Here is a 24,902-nt window from a genome sequence, read left to right as displayed (position 1 = left end):
AAAATATCATAAATGCATATTGAAATAATAAGACAAGCATAAACCAATGATTATTAAATAGACAACATACATCAGATCAGTAGCTGCTTCTCCTCCATGTGCAAATCCATTATCATGCTTTCATGAGTCATGGGATTTGCTGGTGTTTTCAGGTAGGCACACTATTTCCTAAAGGCAATTATCTAATTATCTAATTATAAAAGAGCATAGTGCTTTTCTTACATATATTTAAAAGTATATTTTGGATGAAAAATATAATTACTATGGATTATTTTTCAATAAATAACCTCTCAACATCCTGCAGAATTGTTTGGGAAAAATGATAATGAAAACCTATTTGGGGAAAATCAATTCCAACATTCTTTTTTTGTTTAAATATTTATTTTTGAGAGAGAGAGAGAGAGAGAGAGAGACAGAGCGCAAGCAGGGGAGAGGCAGAAAGTAGGGGTCACAGAATCTGAAGTAGGCTCCAGGCTGTCAGCACAGAGCCTGATGCAGGGCTCGAACCCACAGACTGTGGATTGTGAGATCACGACCTGAGCCGAAGTCAGATGCTTAACTGACTGAGCCACCCAGGCGCCCCTCAATTCCAACATTCTTGATTGTTTACTTTATTTTTTTTGGTTGTTTATTTTAAAAGGTCACGATTACATATTTTATTCTGAGTTCTCTAGCAATGTCATACGAATACATAGTACAAAATGACAATCTCGCAATGGACTGATGGATAAGGCTATCTGGCTCTTTTCAGATAAGAACCTCACTCTGTATCTTGACTGTCAACTTCGACTAATTACTAATTTAATAATTTTATTCAGGGCTGATTTGGCCGTGATGCATTAGCCGGAGAGCATGTCCTTTTTCCAATGTAATGTTTACTTGAGAAGTCAAATTAGGATCAGAAGTTTGCCTGATGAATATAGTTAAAATGTCAAGCTGTTAAAATAGGTGAAGGGGATGAAGACGTACAAACTTTCAGTTATAAAATAAATAAGTCATAGAGATTTAAAAAATACTGTCCAACTGCCCAAGATACCAAAAATGCCCAGGCACTTACAACCCTTCAACCCATAGCTCCCTCTTCCGTAACCTGGCCCAAATTACAAAAATCGAAATATTCAAGCAGCATTCTGCACTGGAAAATGTAGTACATTTGAAAACTGAGTCAGAATTCTACTTGATGATTCCCACCCGCTCTTGGTTTGCATAGCTCAGAAAGCTGCCTATTGCTTTACTTTCATTTCTTTTTAGTTCTTAATTTTTTGCCTCAAGCTGCAATGCAGCCACGAGTCACATGTAGCTCCTGAGCACTGGAAATGTGGCTAGTCTGAGTTGAGATGTATTGTAAGTGTCAAATATATACTGGATTTTGAAGACGTACATTAACAAGAATGTAAGATATTTCTTTAATAATTTTGTGTATTGATCACCTGTTGGAATGATAACATTTGGATTTATTGGGGGATATATTTGATTAAAAAATATGTCATTAAAATAAATTTTACGTGTTTCTTTTTACTTTAGTGTAGCTGCTAAAAACCTTAAAATTACATATGTGGTTCACATCTTTTACTGGATAGCACTGATCTAAGGCTCTTGAAGGCCTCTCCTGTTACTTTCTTTGGTTGTTCTTTATTGTCTAGCTTCTCTTAACCATTCCTTCCCTTTCCCGTAACTGCTTAGATTTGGAAGGTAAAATAAAAAAACTAGAAAGTGAAACTCTGTGGCCAACCTTTAAGCCAAGAGAATTAAGTGTACTGGTAAACAATGAAAATCTCAGTTCAATTCTTCAATATATTGGATTGGTGCTACAATACTGGAAAAAAGGGGGTGGGGGGTGGAGAATAGTCTTCATTAGTGTCTGTAGGGATGGGCTACATGTATATGGAGAATTAAAGAGATAATACAAAATCACACACATACAAGGTAGTAGGACAAAATGTATTTCATCTCCAATCCTCCCCATCTCTAGGTTTTTAATCTATTTTCTTTTGGCTACACTAATTCGTCTCCCTTTATCTATGCATACTAATTTAGACTGCTCTCTTGGTAGACTGTGGCTGTTGAAAAGATGAAGAAAACCTGTTTGGAGATGAGAATGTGGGGTGGTGTTAGATCTAAAGACGAACATAGAAAGATGTTTATCTAAGTTGAAAAAGACCTTAATTACCCTGTTCCATTTTCCACTCAAAACCATAACCCTTTTATGCATAGAATAAAGGCTGCTTGTAATGTTGGAACATTAATATTCATCAAACATACTGAATATATACCGATGGGGGAAATTCTCTGAAGATATATTTTTCAACAGAGAAAAACATGATGCCATTGTTTGTGAACCTAAAGAACTTCTGAATCCCTCTCCCAAAGTAACAAATTGTTGCAAATCCCTGTGGTGAAATACAGTTTTCAGAAGGAGTACATGACCCGACTTGTTAGCTCCCAGCCAGTTTCAGCCATGTCAAGAAGCCCAGGTAAGATACTACTTGCCTTAAGCTAAGATAGATATTTTTCTTGGTGTTGAGGACATAAAATTGGACATTAAATAGATTACTTAAACATTAATTGTGAGAAGATAGTGGTAAATCTATTCATCAATATTCTTAGGTGGTAAAAATCTAAAACTGACTTTGCTTCATGGTATTAAATCTCTTAGTTTCTATTAGTTCTGAATTGTTGATGTGACAACTCATGAAGATGATTGCAAATTAACTAAAACAGATCCAATTTGTCTTTTAACGAGAACATGTCTTTAACTTGACCCTGCAATGTTAAGCAGGGAAAATTCAGTTTCGATTCCTCTTTGATTTTGCCTATATAGGAAAGAACATGAAGGAAAGATAAACTTGCATTTTTGTTTTGCAAAAATTTGCATGATTCCTAGATGCCTTTGAATGTTGGAAGATTAAAGTTTTATATTTTGAGGAGCATTAGAGAGTGTTGGGGTTAAGTTTATGGGGTTTTAGACTTTTAGATTAAAAATATGCTAGCCATGGGCCCCTGGGTGGCTCCATGGGTTAAGCCTGCTACTTCAGCTTAGGTCATGTCTCATCGTTTGTGAGTTCCAGCCCCGCATCCAGCTCTGTGCTGACAGCTCAGAGCCTGGAACCTGCTTCGGATTCTGTGTCTCCCACTCTCTGCCCCTCCCCCGCTTGCACTCTATCTCTCTCTCTCAAAAATAAATAAACATTAAAAAAAAAAAACCCAGAATATGCTAGACACCCGAAAGGAAGCATTAAAGCAAATCTCAAACTATTATCCGGTTTCAAAAGAATTATATGCTACTGAGAAGGTGGAAATTTCAGGCTGATAGTGTCCAGCCACCATATCAGACATGGTATCTGTTTTCCAGGAAGAACTAAATTGACTAAAATATTGAATTTTGATTTGTGCAGATGTCAACAATAATTTTTCAGAGCCTGAGATTCTGTCACCTAGGAATACCTTCTGGCACGTACCTTTTGTTTTTTTTTTTTTAAATTGAGATGTAATCCATACACCATAGAATTCAACCTTTTAAAGGGCACAATCCAGTGGTTTTTAGCATATTCCTAAAGTTGTGCAAGCGTTATCACTGTTCTGGAACGTATATTTTACTGTAAACTTTTCTCGGTATGTTCTCACACTTCGCTATGCCAATTGATCCTCCTCAAGCACCTTCAGAGGTGCCGTGTAGGCGGTTGCCACATTTACCCAAGATGTTTTCCTCATTAGTTTCACCTCAAAAGCATAAGGAGGCTGAATTAATAAAGCTACTAAGTTTGATTTCTAGAGTAACAGCCAACAACCTAATCTACGTGTTTGTTTCCGTGCCTAGAACTCTCATTTTATTATGACTGTGAAATCTTATTTGTGACAAGTATTGTAGCCTGGTGGGCCACCGGTGTGCGTCCAAGGACTGCCAAACAATAGGAGACAAGGGGTCGCTCAGTGTGAGGTGGCAGCAGGCCCAAGCCTCCCAGGTCCTTTCCACTCGTTCCCTGGCCCAGGAGCCAGCAGCGCGTTTCTCCCCCAAACGCTGAAGCGTTTAGAGAAGGGGGGTGTGCAGGCTGAAGGGGGCGGTGTAAGAGGGACACGGAGGTGTCAGTACGGCGTCAAGAACGCCAAGCCGCAGGGTAATCGGAGGTGCCCGGCAGGGTGTTCGGGGCGCCCAGTCTCTTGGTCACACGCTCTGGTCTGTCGCCGTGAGCGAACAAGGCGCGCCGGTGCCCGCGCGGGAGACCGCTTCTGGCCGCCGCGCGCGCGCGCGCGCCATGTGCGTCCCTCATTGGCCACAGCGGGACCACGTGACCCCTGCCGCCAAAACCGCCGGCCGGGCGCGCGCCTTCTCGCCAGAGAAGGGGCGGGTGCAGCGCCGCGGGTGGTCAGTCTCGCCGAGGTGGAGGGAAGGTTGCTCGGAGGGTTTGGGGAAGTTGTCTTAAAAAAAAAAAAAAAAAAAAAAAAAAAAGGTGGGGGGCGCCTGGGTGGCTCAGTAGGTTAAGCGTCCGACTTCAGCTCAGGTCATGATCTCACACTCCGTGAGTTCGAGCCCCGCGTCGGGCTCTGTGCTGACAGCTCAGAGCCTGGAGGGGGCTTCAGATTCTGTGTCTCCCTCTCTCTCTGCCCCTCCCCTGCTCATGCTCTGTCTCTCTCTGTCTCAAAAATAAATAAAAACGTTAAAAAATTTTTAAAAAAGTCTTAAGTACTGCCCAGCGTAAAACTCCTTCTGAGGAAGCTGATTATTGAAAAGTCCCGTTATCCCCTCAGTGGCTTTTGTGCCAGGCTGCGACACAGACTGGAAATGGAAATCACCAGTCATTATTCAGTGACTCGTTGAAGCCAAAATTTGTCTCTGTTACTTTAGGGAAATAAACACGGATGAACACGTAGCTTTTTGGAGAAAGAAAACGTAATTTTTGTAGGGGAAACTTAAAGCTGTTTTTTCTTAGAAAAGTTGAGGGGATGGGTAGGCTCTTGGGAAGTCCGGAACAACCACCCTGATAGGGTCATTTCAGGGAAATGAGAAACTCTTGGGAGAACAAAAGTTAGTAAAAGCAAAAAGAGGCCTTTCCCACTTCTAAAAATGTGATAATTATTGGTGGGAAAGGGCAGAATTATGTTCACATGTGTGCATGTATGTATGTATGTATGTAAGTAGTATAAATGGGATATACTGATTGTAGAAGTCAGTAGAATCCAGATATTCAGCCTCTTTTTTCCCTTTGAGAGTGCTTGGATGCTCATTTTTGCCCCTCTCTTTTTCTTCCAAGGCTCATCAACTCTCCCCCTCTTCCTCCTGATGGACGCATTTTAGTTTTTTATTCATTAAAAAAAAAATACTAGGGCCTATTATATTTGACACTGTGCTAGATATTGGGGTGACACTGGTGAACAAAAGCATTAACAGCCCCTTCCTTCCTGGAACATACAGTCTGGTAATGGAGGCAGATAGTAGTCAATTAAACATACTAATGGAGGCGCTTGGGTGGCTCAGTGGGTTGAGCGTCCGATTTCAGCTCAGGTCATGATCTCACACTCCGTGAGTTCGAGCCCCGCGTCGGCTCTGTGCTGACAGCCCGGAGCCTGGGGCCTGCTTCAGATTCTGTGTCTCCCTCTCTCTCTGCCCCTCCCCTGTTCTCTCCTCTCTCTCAAAAATAAATAAACATTAAAAAAAAAAAAAACAAACCCCATACTAATGTTGAATACAATGTGCTAAGGGCTGAGAAGAGGTCCAGATGCTATAATGGGGCTTCAACCCGGCAGGGAGATTAGAGAAGGCTTTCCTCAAGATGTACGCCTGGACTGAGACCTGAAAGAGTTAAGGGCGGTGGGAGTTGCAGGCAGAGGGAGAAGCTTGGGCAAGGGAGAGCTGATAGCCTCTCCCCTTCCAATGACTGCCCATCTCATTCATTTCCACTACACATAAATTAATCTTGCCTCTTAGTTATCAGAGACACTTCTTTTTTCTTTCAATTGTTAAATTCTTGGGGATTAACTCATAATCTATAATTATTGTTATAGACAATGTGTGTAAACTAGCTAAGTATATTAACATACTCATCTATTAGGCATTATCATCTCTTGCTTCATATAACAATAAAATTAAAAAAACTGTAGGTATGCAAAGTGGTGAGAGATCATATTATTTTGGAAAATTCAAAAAAAGACATCTTGAGAAAGTAAATTTTGAGATGTGATTCAAAGGTAAGATTTGGTCAAGCAGTGTAAGAAGTCTGGACAGATAAGTTGAGATATATTCTAAGAGCCTTGAAAACAAGTCCAAAGAGTTTATGGAAACTAAATAGAAATGTTCTATCTAACTTTTAAGGACTTTTCTGAGATATTTTTTTCCCTTCCAATGTTTACCTTGGAAAATTTAAAATCTACAAAAAAAAGTTGCGCAAATAAGCCTATTGTTACTCATATACCATTCGCATGAATTTATCATTAGAAAAAAAATTTTAATGCTTCTTTATTTTTGAGAGAGAGATGGGGCGGGGGGAGGGACAGAGAGAGAGGGAGACACAGAATCTGAGACACAGGCTCCAGGCTCAAAGCTGTCAACGCAGAGCCCAATGTGGGGCTCAAACCCACAAACAGTGAGATCATGACCTGAGCCAAAGTTGGACGCTTAACCAACGGAGCCACCCAGGCGCCCCTGGATTTATCATTTTTTGAGGGGACACGTTTGCTTTATCTTTTTATCTCTCTCCATACTCATATACACACATATGGATGCATGTGCACGTGTTTTTCTCTGCTACGAAGAAAGTTATGAGATAAAGTTATGAGATACTAATTTCATCTCTAAATAATTCCATCTCTAAATAATTTGTCTCCTAAGAACAAAGATTATTTTTTGCATAACCACAATACAATTATGACACTTCTAAGATGCGTTTTAAATTAACTTTTGAGTATTTGTGTTAATACATTAAAAATAAATGAGTTACTAATTTTAAATGGCTTGCAACAGTGGCTGACACGCCAAGTGCTATATAAGTGCTTAAAAAAATATTTTCATGGTTGGAAAACTAAAGAATATGAAAATGCATATGGTGAAAAGTCTTTTTTGTATTCTTGTTCCCCGTCTGTTCAAAATCCCACTCTTAACACTCCTTATTCTAGTCAACCATTGTTCTTGTTTCTTGGGCATTCTTTTAGAGGTTCTTTATGCAAATATGAACAATTGCGAATATAGGTTTTTATACCCTCTCTCTTTTTAGAGGCAAGGTAGCATGCAAAGCACACTATATTTACTTGCTTTCTCACTTAACAATATGATTTGGAGATCTTTGTGCATTAATACTTGCAGAATGTCATTCTTATTTACAATGGCATAATATTCCATTGTGTGAATATAACATATAGTTTATTTAAATATTTTATTCTTAATATACATATGGGTTGTTTCCAATCATATATATATATATATATATATATATATATATATATATATATATGGGCTCTATCCCACAACCCTGGGATCATGACCTGCGCTTAAGTCAAGAGTTGGATGCTTGACCCATGGAGCCACCCAGGCGCCCCCAGCAGGTCCTTTTTTAAAAGAGCAGTTTGACCTTGGTAAGATACTTTGAGCCTTCTTGAGGCTGATTAGTATTCTCGCTAAATTGAAGCAAACTTCAATTGCAAACTTTGAAATTATTAGGTATTGCTAGCAATAGAACATTCAACTACAATGTGTTTAATTGGTTATGAAAGGGTTGTCCTTTGAGAGGAGGCAGTTGCTGTTGATTTTGCACTTGACAGATTTAGATGTTGAAAGTTGGCTGAACCTAAAGCACTAGCTAATGGCTTAAAGCTCTCCTAAAAGAAGCCGCTTTCCTCAATTAAGGGAAAAGGTCACACCGAGTTTGAGGTGAGGCCTTGTGTTCTGGTAAACTGGTCTGTCTCTGCAAAGGGGAGGTGTTTTCCAATCTGGAAGCAGAGAGGCCAAGACTTCAAAATCTTCGTACTCGTTTTTGTCCACCTGTTGTGTCAGCATCCAAAGGTAAAAGGTTGTGCAAGACTCTGGGAGTTAGGGATGGTAGCTACCAGGAATAAAATCTGTAAGTACTGGAATGATTTTTTCCTGAGAATAGTCACTTCCCAGTAATGAAACAAGGAACTGAAACGGCGATTGCTTAAAATTTGGCCCAGTCGTACAGGTAGAGTACCGTGAAGTTTAACACACAGGACTATCCTGCTGGGAAGGAACTATGAAGCGGTTCCTTCATTTTCAACTTAGGCCACATTTTAATTTGCTTCACATTCAGACCATAAACTTCCTGCATGACCTTTTATTGTTTTCTGGACTTGCTCGTTGCCTTTCCTTCTCTTCCGCCACATGATGTGTAGTGACGATTGCTTTGAGTTTCCCCCAGTTTTTAGCAAGTCTCTCTTGCCCCCGGAACTTCCCTCCTGGGGCTGTTTTTTTGCTCCATTCTCGGTGCTCTGTAGGCCTATTGTACCTCTGTCATCCTGGGACTTCCCTTCACACGGGTTGAATTCACCTTCTGCTAAATCTCCTTTCTCTTTCTTGGTTTCGTCATACTCTGGGTTTTTGGAATACTCCCTCGGGAGACTTCCTAAGAAATTCCGTATGGGAGGAAAATCTTCCCGAGCCCTTGCGTATCTGCAAATGTCTTTATTCACCTCACATATAAGTGAGAGTTCAGCTAGACATAGAATTCTAGGTTGAGAATAATTTTTTAGGGGTACTGGGTGGCTCATTCAGTTAAGCGTCTGACTCTTGATCTCAGCTCAGGTCTTGATCTCAGGGTTGTAAGCTCAAGCCCCATGTTGGTCTCCATGCTGGGCATGAAGTCTATTTAAGGAAAGAAAATATTTATTTTATTTTATTTTATTTTTAAATATTTTTAATGTTTATTTACTTTTGAGAGAGAGAGAGAGAGAGAGAGACAGATTATGAGTGGGGGAAGGGCAGAGATAGAGGGAGACACAGAATCTGAAGCAGAATCTGAGCTGTCAGCACAGAGCCTGACACGGGGTCGAACTCACGAACCATGAGATCATGACCTGAGCCGAAGTTGAATGCTTAACCAACTGAGCCACCCAGGTGCCCCAAAAGAAAATAATTTTTTATAAAATTCTGGGGCAAAAATTGTGCCTTTATATTCTAGTATTTGTTGTTGTTGGGAAGTCAGTTGCCAAATTAATCCATGTTTCTCTTTGGAGATTTTTAGCATCTCCTATGCTTGGTGTTTTGAAATTTTAATATGTTCTAGAAGTGAGGTTTTTACTTCCCCATTTGTGGTCCTGAGAACTTGGTGGGGCTTGTGTGTGTGTGTGTGCTTGCGTCCATGCACATGGGACTTTCTAGTCTGACGTTTGGTGACCTTCAGCTTTGGGAAGCTGTCTTACACTGTTTGGTTTGAAATTTACCCCCTCTATTGATCTCTTTCTGGTACTCCCATAAATCAAATGCTTGTCTTTCCATATCGGCCCTCTACATCACCTATCTTTTCTCTCATGTCTTTTAATCTTCTTTTTTTTTTTTTCCTGAGTGATTTCCTTGACTTTATTTTTTCAGACCATCCATTTTATTTTTGATTTTGAAAATCATATTTTTAAAATTGGTAAGATCTTGTTTTGGGATTATTCTTTTTTCCATAGCATTCTCTTTTGTTTCTCGAATGTAATACTTTCTTAAATCTCTCAAAATATATACTCTATAATTTGCAAACTTACTTTTCTATTCCCTGAGTTCTATGTTTCTCTTGGGGTTAATTTTATTTGTTTTCTGGTATTTCTCTTGCATCCTGTGGTCCTTATCAATTGCTGGTGATCCTTTGTTATTTTAAAGAAATATGGACTGTGTAGCTGGTGTGGGTTTTTTCTGCTGTTGTGTGAGTAGGACTGTTTTCTTAGCAGCAGTAGCTAACAATTATGTAGTGTTTATCCAAGTTCTAGGCACTGCCCTGTGGGGGATAAATGTATTAACTCATTTTATCATTTCGACAACCTCTCTATGAGGTAGTTACCACGATACTTCATTAAGTTTGATATTCCATCAACTGTAAAATATACCATCATTTTGTTTACTCCTAAGAAGGTAAATGTTGTTGAAATACGACATGACTAGGATGTAAAACGCATTCTGATTCTGGAGGCAGTAAAAAGCTTAGGGTTGATGAAATAATACATTACTATTCCTATCTTACAGTTGGAGAAACTGAGGCATAGAGAGATTAAATAACTTGTCCCAGGTTACATAGTGTTATCTGTAGTGGATTTAACAATCAAACCCAAGTGATCTGGCTTCAGGATTTTACCACTATGCTTAACTGGCTCCCCAATGAGTAGGGACTCATATGGGGGCATAGGAGGGCTCTGAGTTGGCAGTGGGCATTAGGGACATGAATTCGGGAGCTCATTTTCTGGCCCCAGGTCCCCTAAATGCTAGAACAAGGAGACCTTTTTTTCCCCTTCCGCCAAGGAGACCTTTAATTTGAGGCACCAACATTCATAAAAAGGCTTTAGCTTCCTTCACAAGATTCGTTCTCTTCTGTTAGAGAAGAGTGTTTTTTGCTTGAAGTTTGTGGTGGGTATAGCGGCCTGGGGGTGTTGAGGGACCAACTGGTACAGCTGATCCTCATCAGAGTTCCAATCTCTCATCTCCCTCTTCCAGCTTTGGGGTTTTAGTGAGTAAATGGGCTTCCAAGCCTCAGGAGCTCGTGTGGTGGGGTCTTGGCGCTTTCTCTGTCTGGCCCATTTGTCCTCTTGTCTCATTTGCTTTCTGCCTTCCAGAAACACGTACACATCTCTCATCTGCTGTTGACCCAGTCTCCCATTCTTTTCACTGTTGTGGTTTTATTCTTTTTTTATACATTCATTTTGGTTGTGCCTTGGGAGGGATTAGGGGAAATGGGAGACCAATGCTTGTGCTCACTCTTGAGCCAGAAGTCCCTATGCCTCTATTTTTAGTGAACAAAATCAAGATTCTGAAAGTGATCACCATATGAGAAAATAAAGTATTCACATTATAGTTAGCAGCAGAGAAACACTTATAAAATCTTAGAAGCATGTTTGCTTAAAAGTTTTCCAAAATGCAACTGAAGGGACAGTTGGTCAAAGTTGCTTATGTAGGACTCACAACACATAGCAATGTTTTTTAAAATTCCACTACATTGAGGCTTATTATTTGCTTTATGAAGGAATTGTTCTTGCAAAAGGATTAACCACATGATTGTCCCAAATCTCCCAGTAGGCCATTTAGACTATGATTTTATTTTCAGAATTCTGTGTGGGGATATATATCTCCCTCTGTATTAAAAATTCAATACTTGAGGGGTGCCTGGGGGCTCAGTTGGTTAAGTGTCTGACTTTGGCTCAGGTCATGATCTCATGGTTCATGAGTTTGAGCCCTGCATCGGGTTCTCTGCTGTCAGCACAGAGCCCGCTTTGGATCCTCTGTCCCCCTCTCTCTGCCCCTCCCCTGCTCATGTACACTCGCTCTCTCTCTTAAAAATAAATAAACATTTTTTTAAAAAAAGGAAAAAAGTAAAAATTCAATACTTGGAAAATAATAAAGGTTTACCTTTTTTGTTTAATTCATTTTGATTATCTTGTCACAAGACTTCTCACTTCTCCAACATATGACTATTTTATTTTTATTTATTTATTTTTCAAATTAACTATTTATTAATTAATTTATTATTTATTTAACATTTTTTTTAATGTTTATTACTTATATTTGAGAGAGAGAGAGCATGAGCAGGGGAGGGGCAGAGAGAGAGGCGCAGAATCAGAAGCAGGCTCCAGGCTCTGAGCTGTCAGCACAGAGGCGTATGTGGGGCTCAAACCCATGAACTGTGAGATCATGACCTGAACCGAAGTCGGACGATTAACTGACTGAGCCACCCAGGCGCCCCAATTTATTTTTTAATTTACATCCAAGTTAGTTAGCATATAGTGCAATAATGATTTCAGGAGTAGATTCCAGTGATTCATCCCCTACGTATAACACCCAGTGCTCATCCCAAGTGTCTTCCTTAATGCCCTTTACCCATTTAGCCCATCCCCCACCCCCCCCTCCAGCAACCCTCAGTTTGTTCTCTGTATCTAAGAGAACATATGACTATTGTAGAGCTTTGATTTAGTAATTTCTTTCCTGTAATCTTATAATATTTCTTATACTGTGGTGGTATAACTGTTTTGCTGTGTAAATGTCTGTAGGAGAGGTATACTGGCTCTCTTTAGTCAACAAATAATTCTGACTAAATAGGTTGAGTACTGAATCCATTTTGCATTCGACTTTTGTGAGGAGTGGGTAAATGACCGGAAGCAAAAACAAAAGCCTCTAGCGTCAGGAACCTAGTTTTTTTTTTTTTTTTAAGATTTTTTTTTCTTTTTTTTTTTTAACGTTTATTTATTTTTGAGACAGAGAGAAACAGAGCATGAACAGGAGAGGGTCAGAGAGAGAGGGAGACACAGAATCTGAAACAGGCTCCAGGCTCTGAGCTGTCAGCACAGAGCCCGACGCGGGGCTCGAACTCACGGACCACGAGATCATGACCTGAGCCGAAGTCTGACACTTAACCGACTGAGCCACCCAGGCGCCCCAGGAACCTAGTTTTTAAATTTTACTTTCAGAGTCTATCCTGAAGCCAATGTATAGCCAACACTATTTCTTACACAGTTTTATCTATATTCAACAGCTCTGGACAATGATAATTGACATAGATATTTATGATTATTTGTTTGGTTACAGGGAAGAGAAACATACTCCGGTCACCTCCAGAAAGCTGTGGTTGCTGGTGAGGATGCTTGTGAAAGAGAACTGAACTTGGAGGGTTCAAGTTCTAAGGCAGTTCTGGGGCCAGTCTTTTCTTTTTCTTGCTATCTTTCTAAGTGTTTGCTCTGCTTAGGTCTTCTCTATCAGCCAGCTTCTTCCATCTCTCCTTCAAATGTTTCCTTCCCCTTCATAATTTTCACTTGCAAAGGCTTTGACTTATCCTGGGCCCAACATAATCCCGTGGCATTCCTGGTCCCACTGCCAACTTTTCCTTTAGTCTCCTGAACTTAGTCTCCTAAACAATGAACAGAGAGGAAGGGACCCTGCTCTCTTTTGGCCAGCCAGTGGATGATATGTTCTCGGCTCAGGTGTCCATCTCTGATCTAAACAGCTGTGGTCTGGGGTTGGGGTGGGGACGTGGGAGAAGGAGCTAGACTGCTTAGGCAATATGGCAGATTCTTTTGGAAGGGGGTGTGGGGAAGTCAGACAATGATTGGCATCTTTAATGAAAGGACTTTAAGGTGTGTTTCAGGATTCTGAATCACCTGAATCATTCTGAATCATCACCATTAACAACAACAACAACAACAACAACAACACACACACTGACACATACACGGTCATTTTCTGTATACCATACTTAACCAAGTAACAATGCCCATTAGTACAGTTTAGAAGGAAATTTTCAACAAGCATTGAAAGATGGTTAGAAAATACTGTTATAGTGTTTCTCCTGTTTCCCCATGTACCTCTCTGACTATTCCTTCTCAGTCATTTTTGTGGGCTTTTGTTCCTTTGCCTATCTTGTTAGCCATCAGTCTTATCCATCAGCTACATAAACTCTGAAAGATCTTATCCACATCTGCATTTTTATTGAATAAATAAATGATAACTCTTAAATCTTTAAGTTCTGACATCTCTTGAGCTTTAGGTATATTCCTTTTTATTATTATTATTATTATTATTATTATTATTATTATTATTTGCTTCAGATATATTCCAGATGTCTGCTAAGATGTCCTACAGGTACCTTAAATTTATAAATGAACTCGAATTTTCTTCTTCCTCTTTCTGCCTGCCTCCTCTGCCTTTTATACCTGTCCTCCCTCGACCCTCATTCTCTGTACAGGCTGATACTGCCATCACCTTTCCAGTCTCCTGAGCTGGCAAAGTAAGAATTTCCCTTTCCCTCCCCTTTCTCAGCAAATCTTTTGCCAAATTCCAGCCTATTCTGCTTCCTAAACATTTATAGAATCTGTTCTCCCCATTCCACCTCTGTTAGTACTATTTCAGGTTAGTACTAGTTCAGGCTCTGTATGCTGAGGTTTAAGAGCATGGGCTCTGGAGCCAGGCAGACCTGGGTTTAAATCCTGGCTCTCACGCTTTCAGCCACTGGCAAGTTACTCATTCCCTCTAACCCCACCCCTCCGCCCCGCCCCCCCATCCCCAAGCCTGGTTGCACATGGGAACCACTTGAGGAGCTTTAAACAAAATACCAATTCTTGGCTCAACCGATTTCGCTGGAATGGAGTGAGGCCTGAACAGTGGGAGTTTTAAAAGCCTCCCCAGGGGTGCCTGGGTGGCTCAGTTGGTTAAGCGTCGACTTAGTTGGTTAAGCGTCGACTAGGTTAAGAGCTGACTTCGGGGGCGCCTGGGTGGCGCAGTGGGTTGGGCGTCCGACTTCAGCCAGGTCACGATCTCGCGGTCCGTGAGTTCGAGCCCCGCGTCAGGCTCTGGGCTGATGGCTCAGAGCCTGGAGCCTGTTTCCGATTCTGTGTCTCCCTCTCTCTCTGTCCTTCCCCCGTTCATGCTCTGTCTCTCTCTGTCCCAAAAATAAACGTTGAAAAAAAAAATTATAAAAAAAAAAAAAAAAAAAAAAAGAGCTGACTTCGGCTCAGGTCATGATCTCGCGGTCCGTGAGTTCGAGCCCCGCGTCGGGCTCTGTGCTGACAGCTCAGAGTCTGGAGCCTGTTTCAGATTCTGTGTCTCCCTCTCTCTGACCCTCCCCTGTTCATGCTCTGTCTCTCTCTGTCTCAAAAATAAATAAACGTTTAAAAATAAAATAAAATAAAAGCCTCCCCAAGGGATTCCAAGGTGGAACCAAGTCTGAAAAGCACTGCTCTAAACCACAACTCTCTCATCTGTAGCATGGGGTAATGACCTCATGGGGGTCATTGTGAGGGAGTACTCAGTAAGACAATGCCTATATGGCCTGGCATGTGGTAAGTATGCTAGTTATTTTTAGGCAACTCCTTATCATCTCTCTGCAGCACTTTGCCGTAGCCTTAAAAAAATTTTTTTTTAATGTTTATTTTTTAGAGAGGTGGGGGAGGGATGGGGGGGAGAGGGGGAGACACAGAATCTGAAGGAGGCTCCAGGCTCCAAGCTGTCAGCCCAGAGCCCAATGCGGGGCTTGAACCCACGAACCGTGAGATCATGACCTGAGCCAAAGTCGGATACTTAACCGACTGAGCCAGCCAGGCGCCCCTGCAGTAGCCTTTTAATGCATTCCCTGCTTTAAGTCTTGCCCATCTTCACTCTGATCCCAGAGGGTAAGAGCTAGGAGCGAATCTGATCAAGTCATTTCCTGCTTGAAACCTTTCAGTGGGTCCCCTGCCCTACTGGATGAAGTCCCAGCCTTTCACTGTGCCTTCATGATTTTGCTCTTGCCTACTCTGTTACCTACCTTTTTCTCCCATCATTCGCTGCCTTTTAACAGTAGCACTACTTAGAGGTTATGTACAAAGCCTCACTGTCTGTTACCCCCATGCCTTTGCTCATGTGACACTTGCTGCTGTTGGCAAGGTCTTGTTCCACTCCTTTCCAGCTGGCCCCGCCCCCATCTCCCCATCTCTCTCTTCTTCTCCTGGCTGATTCTTATTCATCCTTCCTTCTTCAATGCTGAACTCAGTTATCATTTTCTTTGGGACATCTGCCCCGGCTCCTCTGTGCAGACCTTACTTTTACTTACTATAACATGTTGAATTGTGGTTTGTGTCTCTCTCCTGCTAGACTCTTTGAGGACAGGACTTAATCTCTCAGTACTAAGCCCGAAAAATCAAAGTCCTTCAAAATTTCAAAGTCCTGAAACAACACAGGTTCAATGCATAATTTGCTGTATCTATGATACAGCTTATATCTATTTTAGCCCAAATTTATCTTCCTCTCCTCTGTATTCCTGAAGCACTTGCTAATTGTTTAATCCCTAACCAGTGGGTTATCAGCAACGTAAGGACAGAAACCTTGTCTTTATAAGTTCCCCAAAGCACTCAGCGCAGTAGTTTACTTATAGTGTTGCTTAAAAACACTTATTGGTTAGGGGAGCCTGGGTGGCTCAGTCAGTTAGGCATCAGACTTTGGCTCAGGTCATGATCTTGTGATCTGTGAGTTCAAGCCCCTCACTGGGCTCTGTGCTGACAGCTCAGAGCCTGGAGCCTACTTCAGATTCTGTGTCTCCTTCTTTCTCTGCCCCTCCCCCATTCTGTGTGTGTGTGTGTGTGTGTGTGTGTGTGTGTGTGTGTGTGTTAAAAAAACACACTTATTGGTTGTTGGAAGCAAATAAAGTTTGGAGGAACTCATTCAAGGATCATGGATATAAGCATTAAAATGGAAAGCTCTATCTTACAAAACTATAAAGATACAGATCTGTACTGTCCAGGATGATAGCTACTAACTGTGTTTGTTTCTTGAGTGCTTGAAATGTGGCCAGTTGAGGAACTGAATTTTAAGTTTTATTTATTTTCAATTAAAGTTTAAAAACTGATACTTGATTTAATTGTTGGAAAACTATTAAGTACATTTGGAACAACATATATATATATATATATATATATATATATATATATATATATATATATAAACAACTTGGATATATGATTCTACCTTTTAAACTGTAAGTTTCATGAAATACAAATACAAATCAGGGTTTTCCAACGAAAAGATAGCACCTGGATTGAGATGTGCTGTAAGTATGAAATAAACACTGGATTTGAAAGACTTAACTATAAAAAATGCAAAACATATTGTTAGTAATTTGGGGATGACTGCGTGACTCAGTTGGTTAAGCGTCTGACTCTTGATTTCAGCTCAGGTCATGATATCAGGGTCGTGAGATCAAGCCCATGCTGGGCATGGAGCCTGCTTAAGATTCTCTCTCTCCCTCTCCCTCTGCCCCTCCCCTGCTCTCCCTCTCCCTCTCTCTCTCTCTCAAAAAAAAAATTGTATTGATTATATGTTTCATGATAATATTTTGGATGTATTGTCTTAAGTAAAATATATTACTAAAATATTTTTGCCTGATGTTACTACTAGAAAATTTAAAATTAATGTGTAGTTTGAATTATGTTCCTATTGAACAGAACTAATCTATCCCAATGCAAGGCTTTGCTTTTCTATAGTCATCAATGATGAGATTTCATCCCTTTCATTGTCTAAGACAGTTTTTAGTGACTAGTGGTGAGTGATTTATAGTTAATACTCTCTTTTGAACTCTTTTCTGTTCAATGTAGATCACAATCTGCCTTCTCAGCCCAAAGAGAGTAGCATTGGCCAGAACCATCACCAGGAGGAAATAATCCACAAGTTGGCCATGCAGTTAAGAAACATTGGGGACAGCATCAATCGTGGGATGGTTCAAGAGGTAAGTCTTCAGTTTCCCCAGAAACAGCCAGTCAGGTAGGAAGGAAGAGCAAACAGAACCATGATTGCCAAGTGGCTGGGAGGCCCAGGAATTAGCAGAACATGAGGATTAATAATGTCCAAATGCTGAAACATTAGATCTGAAAATTGTGAACCTGAGTCAAAGCCAATATTTGATCTCACACTTGTTACTCAAACTGTGGTCCGTGGACAGCAACATCAGCATCATGTAGCATCTGGTCAAATATGCAAAAGCTCACGCCCCAGCCACAATGCCAGAGTCAGGATCTACTTTTTTACACACACCCCAGGAGGTTTGCATGCACATTAAAGTGTGAGAGACTTTGCTCCACACCCTCCAACCTGGGTGCATATTAGAATCACCGTTGAAGTTTTAAGAACTACAGATGCCTGGGCCCCACCTTGAGAGATTCTTTTTTTTTTTTTTCAAAAATTTTTTAACGTTTTATTTATGAGACAGGGAGAGACAGAGCATGAACGGGGGAGGGTCAGAGAGAGAGGGAGACACAGAATCTGAAACAGGCTCCAGGCTCTGAGCAGTCAGCACAGAGCCCGACGCGGGGCTTGAACTCACAAACAGTGAGATCGTGACCTGAGCCGAAGTCGGACGCTTAACTGACTGAGCCACCCAGGCGCCCCGAGAGATTCTAATTTTATTGGCAAGAGGTGTGGCCTGGGCATCAGGTACTTTAAAAGCTCCACAGGTGAATCTAATGCCCATTCAGGGAGGAGAAAACCCTTAACTGTGGTTTTCCTCCTTGAACCGACCCAGAGGTGATGATCTAAGCCCCACTCTTGCTGATTTCTTTGTTTCTCCTGATTATTATATGAGATAATAAGGGAAAGAATAATGGTTACTGTTTGAGATCTTAGAGGAGCTCAAGTCCACTAGAATAACCTATAGTTGGCAGTGGAGAGAGAATGATACGTGAGGCTCCACGGGGGAGGGGGCTGCCCCTCAGAGCCTGACTTCTTCCCCTCAAAAGTACCTGTCCTGTGAGGATTCATCACTGCTGCTGCCATCATGCTGGTTTCAGGGATGCCATGTCCTCTTTTATGCTCTGGTTCAAATGCGGCTAATACTCAGCCTTTCCCCCAGGTAAAACATTCCCTGAGACAAAACATGAATGAACGGTCCCAACAACAACACTACTGAAAGTAAGAAGGAAACAAAGAGGAAAGAAACACAGAGAGTCGAATAAAATACCTGACGGACCGATTTCATTCAAGCAAATTTTATTTAGTGCGTACTATATGCAAGACTCAGTTCCAGGCATTGGCAGCTAGAGCAGAGAGCCGGACAGAAGGGGAGCCTGCTCTCATTGAACTCGTGATGAACAGTAAAGCGGATAACTAGGCAGGGATGTAGGCTCAAAGCAGGATTGGGGATACCGAGTGATGGAGAGTGACTTTGGATGGGTGATCAGGGAAGGCCTCCCTGGGGAGGCAAGATTTGAGCTGAGACTGGAAGTGAGGGAGTGAGCCATGGGAATACCTGGGGGACAAGTGTTCCAGGCAGGGGAACAGGGAGCGCGTGCGATAGGAACAGGCCTAAGGAAGAGCGAGGGGGGCCAGAGTAGCTGGAATGGAGTGAGTTGAGGTCCAGGAGTTGGCTTCAGTCATAGAGGCAATGATAAGGTGTTTGGGTTTTACCCCACACATAAGGAAGCTTCTGGAGAGGGAGAGCAGGAGAGCTTTGTGAGCTGATTCACATTTAGAATGGGTACTGGCTGCCGAGCAGAGAGTAGGCTGTTGTGAAAATTAAATGAGATAATCTTTGTAAATCACTTAGAACAGAACCCGACCCACGGAAAATGATCAATAAATGTTAACTCGAACAAAAAATTGTTTTCTGCCTTTGCCCTTTTAATAGTTGTGCCCTGGACCACAAAACAGTTGGAGTTGACCACCTCTGTGCTATGGATCATTTACCAGCATGCTCGAGATATTTACCATTTCCTTTCTATGCTACAGTTTCCTCTGTAGGAAAGTTTTCACTGATGACTGGACTTTATGCATTCTAGGAAAGCCCTTAGTGTATCTTCCCTGCCTCTTTATCTGCTAATTCTGAATACTCATGGTTCCTTCTAATTTTTTCTCTGAAGAGGACAGAGGACAAATCACAACCAACTATTTTCTGTATTTGCCTCAACCCAATCAAGAGGTCACTGCTCTCCATAGCCTCCTATTCCATTTTTCTCCCTTTCTTTCTTTCCCTTACCTTTGAAGTTATAATTTACTTGTGTCTTAAATTGACCCCTACAGCTTAATAAGTTGACACTGAACTCCCTAGCTTTTTTTTTAAAAAATGAGGGGCACCTCACAGTTTGTGAGTTCAACCCCTCCTCGGGCTCTCTGAGCAGAGCCCACTTCAGATACTCTGTCCCCCTCTCTCTCTGCCCCTGCCCCACTTATACTCTCTCTCTCTTAAAAATAAATAATCGAACTTAAAGTTGATTCTGATGATGGTTGTACAGCTCTGTGAATATTCTAAAAACCATTAGCTGTACATTACTCAACAGGAAAATTATACAGTATATAAATTTTATTTTTCCATAAAGTTATCATTAAAATTTTTTTTTAATGTTTATGTATTTTTGAGAGAGAGAGAGAGAGAGAGAGAGAGAGAGAGAGAGAGAGAGCATGAGCAGGGGAGGGGCAGAGAGAGAGGGAGACACAGAATCCAAAGCAGACTCCAGGCTCTGAGCTGTCAGCATAGAGCCCGATGTGGGGCTGGAACTCATGGAACCGAGAGATCAGGACCTGAGCCGAAGTTGGACGCCTAACTGACTGAGCCACCCAGACGCCCCTCGTATTGTGGTTTTGATCTGCGCTTTCCTGATGGCTAGTGTTGTGTATCTTGTTATGTGCTTACTGCTCATTTGGATGTCTCTTTGGAGAAATGTCTGTTCAGATCCTTTGCCCATTTTAAAATTGGCTTATTTGTCTTTTTATGATTGAGCTGTTGGAGTTCTTTATACATTCTAGATGTAAGTTCCTTATTGGATATATTATTTGCAAATATTTTCTCCCATTTTCGCTTTTTGGATGGTGTCCTTTGAAGCACTGAACTTTTAAATTTTGATGAGGTTCGATTTACCTATTTTTTCTTTTGTTTCTACTGCTTTAGGGGTCATAGCTAAGAAATCATTGCCTAATCCAAAGTCATGAGGATTTACACCTATGTGTTCTTCTAAGAGATTTATAGTTTTAGCTGTTAAATTTAGGTCTTTGATCCATTTTTGTGTATGCTGTGAGTTAAAAGTTTACCTTCATTCTTTTGCATGTGGGTATCCATCCAGTTGTCCCAGAACCCTTTGTTGAAAAGACCATTCTTTCCCTATTAAATTGCGTTGACATCCTTGTCAAAAATTAATTGACTGTAAATGTGAGCGTTTATTTCTGGGCTCTCCATTCTATTCCATTGATCTATATGTCTATCCTTATGCCTGCCCTAGCATTTCCTGCAGCATTTCACAAAGTCGGCTTTGCCCTAGGCTTTGAAAGGTACCTTGGCCTGGACCACAAAATTGCATTTTAGGTCACCTTTAAGTAGCTCACGGTGAGTCTAAAAAATAATAGTAAAAATTCCTCCAAAGCGTGGCTCTAAAATGCTGAAGGCTTTTTACTCTGCTGCTTCAAGACTTAAATCAAGCAACTGTAGCAGAATTTCAAATCTGGAATGATGTATTTCTTTTGTATATAGTCATCGCGGATTCACCTTTTGTATTCTGTTTAATCAAGCGGTCACACCGATCCTCCAGATGTCTTCCTGCTTTTGGCATAAGGAGACTTTCATTCTTGCGCTTGGAGCTCCCTAGCAAGGAGTTCACCAAGTTCTGCTTTGGTCTGCGAGTAGATCTCTCTTGAGCGGCTACAAAGCTTGGTCTCTTGTTCTTTTCACGTAAGCAAGTGTTCTTTGTTTTCAAGCGGGCCTTGATTCTCAAAATAACGTCTTCTATTTTGCTATTTAGGGTTTTGGAGGGATTTTGGTTCAAGGACCTGGTCTTTTTTTTTTTTTTTTTCTTTTTTTTTTAAAATCTGGAGCATGTACTTTTCCTAGATATAAACTATGTTTTAAAATAGACTTCCCATTGCTTTTAGGATCTTAAATGTGTCTTTGGAATTTTATCTCCATAGGACTCTCTCCTTCTGGGTTCTAGTAACTGTGCCTCCCCATATCCCCAACACTATAGGCAACAACTCAGACGTTACCAGCCCACGTGGTATTGCGCCACCTGTGTGCTCCCCACCTTTGTAGACTGTCTCTTTATTTAACTGTCCCTGAGTTATCCTAATTTGAGTGTGCCATCTGTCTCCTCTGGGACCCTGACTGGTACAGTAATGCATATGGAATTTCTTAGTTTGTTTAAAAGAGGGAAGGGAAACTAACATCTATTATTAAACAATTTCTTCCAGGTACTCTTTGAGAGACTCTTATGTGTTTTAGTCAATTCTCTCAATAACTCTATGGATTAGTGGATTAGTATGAGGTTCAGAGAGATTAGGTAACCTAAGGTCATTTGGCAATTAAGTGCCAAAGCTGGAATTTAAATATATGAGCCTCTGACTTGGTGCTCTGTACCTTTTCTTATCTACCTTGCTGGAAGGAAATCCATTCCATTTTCCTAACTGATACCAGCTATAAAAGAGAAAAAAAACCCTTTAATGATTCCTAGTTGCTGACAGGACAAAGTCTAAATTCTTTAGTTTGCCACTGTTGGTTTATCATTCATTCATTCATTCATTCATTTATATAACTAATATTTATAGAATACTGTCTATTATGTGTCAGGATCCGTTTAAGTGCTGGAGATATAGCAGTGATTAAAAGAGAGAAAACTCCTTGATCTCATGGAGCTTATATGCTTGTTTTTTTTAAACATTAAAAAAATTTTTTTAATGTTATTTATTTTTGAGAGAGAGAGAGAGAGAGAGCAGGGGAGGGGTGGAGAGAGAGGGGGACAGAGGATCTGAAGCAGGTTCTGTGCTGACAGCACAGAGCCCGATGTGGGGCTTGAACAAACCGTGAAGTCATGATCTGAGCTGAAGTCAGACGCTTAACCAACTGAGCCACCCAGGGGCCCCTCTTGGAGTTTATATCCTAAAACGGGAGACAGACTATAAGCAGACAAAGTATGCAGTTTAATCAGTCAATGACAAATATTGTGCAGAAAAATAAAGCAAGGAAAGGAAGGAGGAGTGTTGGGGGGTTTATAATTTTAAGTAGAGGGGGAAGGCCTTACTACTGAGAGGATGACTTCTGAGTGAAACCTTGACAGAGGTGTAGGAGGGAGCCGTGCATCTCTGGAGGGGGAGAGCAGTGGAGGCGGAAGGGGGGTGGGAAGCAGAGACGTGGAGGCAGGAGCATGTCTGGCATGTTTGAAGAAGAGCAAGGAGGCAGCGAAGGAAGCTGAGTAAGGGAGAAAGTAGTAAAAAGTATGGTCAGAGCGGCTGGTTGGGGCAGAGTGGGCAGGATCCCAGGTCCCCCTGAGGACTGAAGCAGAGCCATGGGAGAGCACCGAGCACAGGAGGCACATTTCACTGTTCACCGTTCACCAAGGCTGCTGTGTGGTGAATAGACTGCAGGAGGAGGGGCAGGGCCAGGGAGAGCCATTTGTTCTTCTTTGATGTTCCGGAATAAACAGCGGCCTTTACTTACTCCTCCACAAACCTGCTGTGCTGTCACCTCCCACTTGGCTCATACTCACTCCCCCCTACGCTCATCTAAGTCCTATCAGTTCTTCCAACCCCAAAACAAACACTTGGCTTCTTTGAAAGGACTAAGAAAGTGCCCTGCAAAGCCAGAGGCAGAGGTTACCAGCCCCGGAAAGAGTGCCCCCATGTGCGGATGATTCGGATGGAAAAGATAAATCCAGACGAAGCTTCCCAAGGCGGGTGGAGGAACAGACCCAGATATCCTCCTGCTCATACAATTCATAAAGCAGCCCAGGAAGCTTGTTTGTGGCATTCGTTGAATTAATATTGAGTTTCTACCTTTGGATTATTCTATCGATTTAAAAAAATTTTTTTTTAAGTTTATTTATTTTTGACAGAGACAGTACGAGCATGAGCTGGGGAGGGGCAGAGAGAGAGAGAGAGGGAGACAAAGAATCCGAGGCAGGCTCCAGGCTCCAAGCTGTTAGCACAGAGCCCGACCGAACCCACGAACTGTGAGATCATGACCTGGGCCAAAGTCAGACTTACGCTTAACCCATTGAGCCACCCAGGCGCCCCTATTCTATCGATTTTTTAAAAAAGCTTCTCTCTCGGGGCGCCTGGGTGGCTCAGTCGGTTAAGCGTCCTACTTCAACTCAGGTCACGATCTCGCGGTCCGTGAGTTCGAGCCCTGCGTCGGGCTCTGTGCTGACCGCTCAGAGCCTGGAGCCTGCTTCCGATTCTGTGTCTCCCTCTCTCTCTGCCCCTCCCCCGTTCATGCTCTGTCTCTCTTTGTCTCAAAAATAAATAAAAATTAAAAAAAAAAAATTAAAAAAAAAAAAAAGCTTCTCTCTCCCTCTTCTGTTCAACAGGATCTTCTCCAACAGGAAGTCAGGGAGGCACTGGCTCATTGTGTCTTGGTTTTCTTTGGAGGAGTTCACGCACTGCAGCGCTTTCTCTGGAATATCCGTTGGATGTAAAAGAAATGTAAATGCCACCTTCTAACCTCTGAGAAAACAAGAATCCCACTGGGGCAGATGGAAGCAGACCCTTCTCTGTCTCCCTCTCTTTTTACTCATCACTGTTGGTTCACGCCCGGTTTCTTGGAGGACTGCAGACTCACTGGCCGTTTGTCTGTTCAGAGCCACCTGCCGTGAGACGTCTGTGACTGCCTCCCCGGCAAAGCCCCAGGGGGCCTTGCCACTTAGAATTCTACCACCAGTGCTGTGGACGGTCCCCGGTGCTCTTTGTAAAGCAACCTGAAGCATCTTCTTTCATGAGTGAAATTGAACCTTGTTCTCAAAGCAGAGGTCACAGAAATGGGTGCTTTCTCCTGGCCCTTCCCTGGGTACTGGGCCCTCCAGCAACCTGCTGACCCCACCCTTGTTGCCTGTGTCCAGACCTGCAGTGCCCTGTTCTTAGACCTCTCCGTCTACCTCACCTTCCTTCTCTTCTCCCCCTTTTGGAAGCATTAAGAAAGTTTCTGGTTATAAATTATAAGTTCTATATATACATTTTGAGTTCTTTGTAGGAAGAATGCTATTTAAAAATTAATAATTTAAGAAATGAAATAAATATTGTTATATTTTTTACCATGAAACACCTGTGCATGTTCCTTTTGTGAAGGAGGGGTTCCACTTGTTTCTGTCATATGGGTTCAAAATTTTGTAGATTTTGATCATATGTAGCATTCCCTTCCAAAGGGAAACGTCCTCATTTTTTCAGTTTGTCTCAGGCCATGCCTATACAGTTCCAAAATAGATAAACATTAAAAAAAATTTTAAACATCTTTCTTATTTATTTTTACTCTTTTGATAGGTATTTATTCCCATGGTTAAAAATCAAAACA

General features: G+C 41.6%; 1 protein-coding gene across 1 annotated transcript; it reads left to right on the top strand.

Moving 5' to 3' along the window:
- The first annotated feature begins 129 nt into the window (after positions 1-129).
- PXT1 (peroxisomal testis enriched protein 1) lies at positions 130-24,582 on the top strand. The gene is given in 5 exon segments (XM_015538885.2): positions 130-152; positions 2,312-2,394; positions 2,397-2,474; positions 17,245-17,375; positions 23,926-24,582. Coding segments are annotated over 5 exon segments (423 nt in total). The 3' UTR covers positions 24,034-24,582.
- Positions 24,583-24,902: the final 320 nt, after the last annotated feature.

The sequence above is a fragment of the Panthera tigris genome, chromosome B2, assembly GCF_018350195.1.
Source record: "Panthera tigris isolate Pti1 chromosome B2, P.tigris_Pti1_mat1.1, whole genome shotgun sequence".
Classification (NCBI taxonomy): domain Eukaryota; kingdom Metazoa; phylum Chordata; class Mammalia; order Carnivora; family Felidae; genus Panthera; species Panthera tigris.
Note: the sequence above shows the minus strand (reverse complement) of the source record. Positions and strands in the feature narration are given on the sequence as shown.